Consider the following 6,197-nt stretch of genomic DNA (forward strand, 5'->3'; position numbering starts at 1 on the left):
AAGATAGATAGAAAGGAGAAAGAGAAAGAAGGGTGCCGATCCACCCGACCACCCCCGAGCGAAGGGATCGAGACGGACTCGAGCCTCGATCGGCGTCCCATACCACCGCCGTGGCGTCGAGTCGTACCTGGTGCTGGCGCGCTCGCTACAAGAGTTGACCCACCACACGAGCAGAGTCTCGATGTAGTCAAAAGATGATCAAATGAGGGTAGCTAGGCCTCTTATTTATAGCGAAACCCAAGGCCCCCAGGCAAGTTCACACTTGACCTAATGGGTTGTCTCAATCCCGAGGATTAAAAGTAATCCTCCCCTTCTTTACACTCTCATTTAACCCTCACACTTATCCACGTGTATAGAATACTACGGTAAATTCTTACCACGGGATATTATATGGTCATGCCCGTAACACATGCAATGTGCTTGATATACAATTATTCAAAGACTAAGAACTCTAGTTTAACATGCAAGGCTAGACCGTGGACGTTGATAAAGTAGAGTCCATGAACCTCAAGCCACCCCAAAAGGAAGAGATCGAGTTACCCTTAAAGGAGGAACTTGGAGCCAACAAGGGTGACAAGTTCTCCTATTGTGGATGAGAACTCGGCTTGCCAAAAATCGTGCTCTAAGAATGAGGCATGCACTTAAATGGCAACCAAGTCTCAAGTTTAATGAATAGTTGGTATATTTGCAATCCCCAATCCAAATAATTCCACAACAACGTTGGAAGAGGATATTAAGGCACAAAAGTTTGAGGGAAATGTAAAGCTTAGATGTACCAAAAGTCCTTAGTGTATTAATTTTGCTTTTTTAGATTACATGAACTCATGCGAAGACCAAATGAACTACAATAATTTAGGTATATAGAGTTAGGCTATGAGAATTCAAAGTTGATAAAGTTGTGACAGTGTACTTATAGCATGGGTTTCCCATTAATCAAGGTTTGATCAAATCCTATTCAACTTTGGAGAAACTACCTTTTTTATTCTTCATTTCATCAATGATAGACTTAATGACTCAATTACTTACTTAATTGGATATTTACATAATATAATGCCAACTATACCTAATATTGGTTTCTATCTCATCCCAAGATTGTAGTGTTACACATGAATTTAGGAAAGAGTTTATGTAAGTCATTGCCAAATGTATAAATGTATACATCTCGCATAGGAAAATTACTTTGTGATTTGTAATAATTTGTTTTCGATTTAATGTGTTGTTTGGCCTAGAGGTTCATGCACAAAGTCATAAAATGTCATAATCTGGAAGTCCATTTTGAAAAGCGATAAATGTGAATGAATAAATTTCAGTGGATGTTGGAAATTGTTTTGATTCTCATTTGAGTGAACGCATTGAGCTTATCAATGGGTTTCTTAAAACTTTCTAATATGGAATGTAATGACTCAAAAAAAAATTGCGTGCTTAAACAAAAGAATAAAGTGTTTAAGTATTTTGGAAAAAGGAAGCTCGTTTGATTTGAGATAAAGGTCAATAGTTTCTACAATCATGTTTTCATCTCAAAGTTGGAGTGTCTCTAAGCGGCATAGATGTGGGCAAGCATCTCTTTCAACGTCAAACTAAGTGGAAGTCCATTATATTCGTTAAACGATTAGCCATCTTACATGGTAATGAGTGAGAGCCCTAGTGAATGCATAAAACCTTATCATAGTCCTCTCAACTTTCAAGGCTCATGATATAAATGAAAAAAAGTAAAGAATAACATTACCTGTATTAGTGGTGGGTAGATAATCTAATCAATTTACGATATTGTCACCCCTATGACATTACCGGGGACAATCGTTTGCCCAAACATAAGCCATGGCTCATTCTAGACAAACATGATACATAACGACAAACAAAATGGAGAAAACCAAGTACTTTGGCAAAGAGTTGTGTGGCATGGCATGCTAAGGCAAGCTACTCACACACAAGAATAGTATCGAATCAAATTTGACAAGAGCATGTTAAAGGCTTATGCCTAGCAATATCAAGATCAATTAGATAATTAATGTTATCTCTAGATAAATGAGTTCAAGGTGTCCATGGTGCCAATGAGAAAATGTTGTTAAAATAAACGCAAGATATGTTGTTTATAAGTTGTATGCTAAAAATAGGCTAAATATGAGAAACAAATTGAAGTATTCGACATGATACAATCATTTTCTCATTTATAAATTGGAACCCATTTTGTACACACAACATGTCAACCTAAACATGCATGTGTGGATGTGAAAATGGTCCTTGCATAAATACCATTATACCACAATATTTGAAGTAGAAGCTAGACATGCAAAAGGACAATATGTGATTTTCTCAAAAATCTTGCTTGAAATCCATCAACACATATGAAAAGGCACAACCTAATGTTGCTACCCACAACATAATGCCGATGGCCATATAGCCATTGAACTTGTCATTTTTGCCATGCTAAAAAATATTGCTTGTAAATAATAGTGTGTATGTGTATGTATACAAGTGTGTATCATATCATATATGTATTTGTAGCTTATGGTATATCTTTCATGTTATTTACTACCTAACATAGGCAATGTGCCTACATATACTTGAGCATGAGGGGAATAGATAGACTTTATTATTGTCCTCAGAGGTTAAATATGATAGGCAAGCTCATCAAGAATTTACCACATTCTTTGTGACATGTTGCATTTGATACATACATGTATTATTGATCGTATAACTCTAGCACAATGTCACGGAAGACAAAATGTTTTTTCATTTTTTACGAAAAAACTCGGTGAGCTTTTGAGTAGAGCGAGACAGAGAGTAATGATGACAACGAATTTAATAACTATTGTAGTCAAGTATGCCACAATAGTGAGCTAGTATAAATAGTCATTCCAAAGGGAAGTTAAAATTATCTATGGTGGTGCCAATGTTTCCATGGTAATTAATTAAGGTTGAAATTTAGAGATAACAATAATTTCGCCAATCAATGGAGCTAGAATCTCATACCTCATATAGAGATTGTGGGGATATGAGGATGAATATCGCTTCAACCAATCGAAACATTAATGCACTAAAGACTAGTGAAGGTATGAAACACACTTATATTTCTTCTATGTTGATTCAATTAATGTTAAAGATGTTATGTAGCATTTGGCATTATCGAACAATGGTTTGAAATTTAATAATCACCAGGTATTAATTACTTCGTTGACGATGATGGTAGTGGAAATGATGATGATGGGCGCCCTAAAAGAACAGGTCCTCTCTCTCTCCCTTCTCTCTTCTTTTTATTGTGATGGGCTTTGCCTTAGTCATGAGCTATATGTCTATCAACATTAGGTTGCGGGTTTGAATTTATTGGCATTCCCATATTTGGATACACATACAAATACTCGTATATACACAAGGGACTACAGTGAACAAGTGCTAGTATGTGCATGTTACCCAATTGAAACAACATTCTCTATAAGAGATGAAAGTAATTTTTTTCCACAATGTTTTCAAATTCTAGTTTTGGTGTTACCTTTCACACGAGGGGATATGGTTTTCTATTTGCTAGTGAATACTAAGATGCATTTTACACTATATTCAAAAGCATGTGCTCATAAGTGTTGGCCTGTTTTATATGTATATTATGATGCTTAGGGACCGTATGGACAGCATCCGCACATATTGTGACCGCTGTGATCGGATCGGGTGTATTATCATTAGCGTGGAGCATTTCCAAACTTGGATGGATTGTTGGGCCAACCACTCTCATCATCTTTGCAATAATCACATACTTTAGCTCTTCCCTTCTAGCTGATTGTTATCGAACATTGGACCCTAGTACTTTGGTAACAAATGGTCGAAATAATGGAAAACGTAATTACACATACATGGATGCAGTTAGATCCAATTTAGGTAAGCAAGTGCAATGAAGATGATAAATGATTGCTAATGAGAGTGTAATGAAGCAAAATGTGTTGCTTTTTGAAATAGGGGAAGTGCAAACCAAGTTTTGTGCCTTGGCCCAATACACTAGCTTTGTGTGCATAATGGTTGGATACACAATCACTGCTTCCATAAGCATGGTGTAAGTTTGATGGCAATTCGTCACCTTTTCATGAAGAGATAAGAGAGAGGGAGATTTTATTATTGTCCTTTGAGTATCAAATATGAATTTGTTGATATATTTCAAGGTGACAATATTTGTTTGGCAAATGAATAATATCTTTTGTTCATTTGGTTTTTATGTTGCTTTTGTTTTTTGTTTTTCTTAGTGCAATCACAAGGTCAAATTGTTTCCATACACATGGGCATGAGTCACCTTGCTATGCTTCAACATACCCATATGTAATAATGTTTGGATTGATGCAAGTTATCCTCTCCCAAATTCCTAGTTTTAGCAAAATATGGTGGCTCTCCATTGTTGCTGCAATCATGTCAGTATCATACTCTTCGATTGCCATTGGTCTTGGGATTCATACAATACTAGGTCTTCTTTTTCTCTCATTTTGAATTTGAAATTTGTTAAACTAGACAAGGCTTTGTGTTCATTGAAAAGATAGACTAACTACAAGATCTTCTCTTCTCTAATTTTGAATTAGAAATTTGTTGAAATAGATAAGGCTTTGTGTTCATGGAAAAGATAGACTAGCTATACCATACACATTGAAACAACAAAACCACAATTTATAAGGCAAATTATTGTATCAAATAAAGTTGTCAAGGTTAATGTTGTAAAGAAATTATAGATGCCGTTTCAAAGATGGATATTTTTTAAGAATAAAATATGTGATCGATCACTTTTTTAAAGTACATAATCCAAACAATGTCTTTGAATTAGGAGGAGGTAACAACTCCCATGGCACACTTGGTGGCTTGTTTTATGATGGTGAAACATTTCTACTCGATAACAAAAGTAATGTATGGATTGTTCTACAAGCTCTTGGGAACATTGCATTTGCCTACGCATATTCCTTGATCCTAATTGAGATTCAGGTATGTAAGTCCTTTTGTTGATTATTGCTAACTTTCGATGTAGTGTGACTTGTTTTTACCTTGATTTGGGATTTGAATCTCATGCATATGGTGCTTTGCCAATCTTGGCACCAAAATGCATTCTTCATTTTGTAATATAATCTTGTTGTTCATCCATTGTTGGAAGATTGACATTATCAATTGATTTTACCATAACTCTGAGTACCATTTTACCCTGTATAGGACACAATTCGATCTCCTCCTGATGAGACGAAGACGATGAAGAAAGCAAATTTTATTGGAGTATCGACCACTACAATCTTCTATTTGTTGTGTGGTTGTACTGGCTATGCTAGCTTTGGTCAAAATGCCCCTGGAAACCTTCTTACAGGATTTGGTTTTTATGAACCATATTGGCTTGTAGATATTGCCAATGCATTTGTTGTTATACATTTGTTGGGAGCATTCCAGGTAAATATTCTTTTATCTCTATTATTAGCATATAATCAATTCTTCTTACTTATAATCATGTTTCATCACTTTCACAAAGAAATACCAAATTACTCCCCAAAGTTGTATACTTATAAGAATACCCCTAGTTTCTAAAACAATTACAAGAATGCTTCAACATTGTTAGTAAATCATATTTATGACAAAGATTCTAACTATGTACTTTTGGATCGATGTAGGTGTTTTCACAACCCGTATTTGCATTTTTTGAAGAATGTATATCCTTTCGCTATCCGAAAAACACCTCAACAAATAAGGTCTATAAGATAACCATCCCATTTTTTGGATCCTCACATAACATCAACATTTTCAAACTGGTATGGAGAACTACATTCGTGTTATTCACAACTCTCATTGCTATGATCTTTCCTTTCTTCAATGATATATTGGGGATTATTGGTGCTATAACATTTTGGCCTCTTACAATCTATTTTCCTATCCAAATGCATATACGCCGATCCAAAACACAAAAATGGACAACTAAGTGGTGTCTTCTTCAAGTCACTGTTCTTTTTTTTCTCATATTATCATTAGCAGTTCTAATAGCGTCCATGACAAGTGTTGTCACTGACCTTCGGGTGTATAAGCCTTTCCATGCCCATTCATAATTACTATATTATGGTGACACATGTCCTTAAGATGTATAAGCCTTTCCACACACATTCATAATTGTCATCTTACGGTGATACAATGTAATACCATTTGAGAACTAAATATATCAACGTATGAGGAAAAACAACATGATGACGTTTAAAACC

General features: G+C 35.4%; 1 protein-coding gene across 1 annotated transcript; it reads left to right on the plus strand.

Moving 5' to 3' along the window:
- The first annotated feature begins 2,864 nt into the window (after window positions 1-2,864).
- LOC147860844 (amino acid permease 4-like) lies at window positions 2,865-6,197 on the plus strand. The gene is made up of 8 exons (XM_087323672.1): window positions 2,865-3,053; window positions 3,160-3,225; window positions 3,613-3,870; window positions 3,949-4,042; window positions 4,230-4,444; window positions 4,796-4,950; window positions 5,173-5,400; window positions 5,619-6,197. The coding sequence occupies exons 1-8, from the start codon at window positions 2,954-2,956 to the stop codon at window positions 6,045-6,047; spliced, it is 1,545 nt and encodes a 514-aa protein (XP_087179798.1). The 5' UTR covers window positions 2,865-2,953; the 3' UTR covers window positions 6,048-6,197.

This window comes from Azolla caroliniana, unplaced genomic scaffold (assembly GCF_043228905.1).
Source record: "Azolla caroliniana isolate FFs.n. ecotype wild unplaced genomic scaffold, voAzoCaro1.0.p SCAF_8, whole genome shotgun sequence".
Classification (NCBI taxonomy): Eukaryota; Viridiplantae; Streptophyta; class Polypodiopsida; order Salviniales; family Salviniaceae; genus Azolla; species Azolla caroliniana.

Bases quoted from the DNA above. Each gene is read 5' to 3' on its own strand.
- LOC147860844 (XM_087323672.1), top strand. From the start codon at position 2,954: ATGGAGCTAGAATCTCATACCTCATATAGAGATTGTGGGGATATGAGG. The intron at 3,226-3,612 runs GTCCTCTCTCTC...TATGATGCTTAG, and splicing joins TGGGCGCCCTAAAAGAACAG to GGACCGTATGGACAGCATCC. The intron at 3,871-3,948 runs GTAAGCAAGTGC...TTTTTGAAATAG, and splicing joins TGCAGTTAGATCCAATTTAG to GGGAAGTGCAAACCAAGTTT.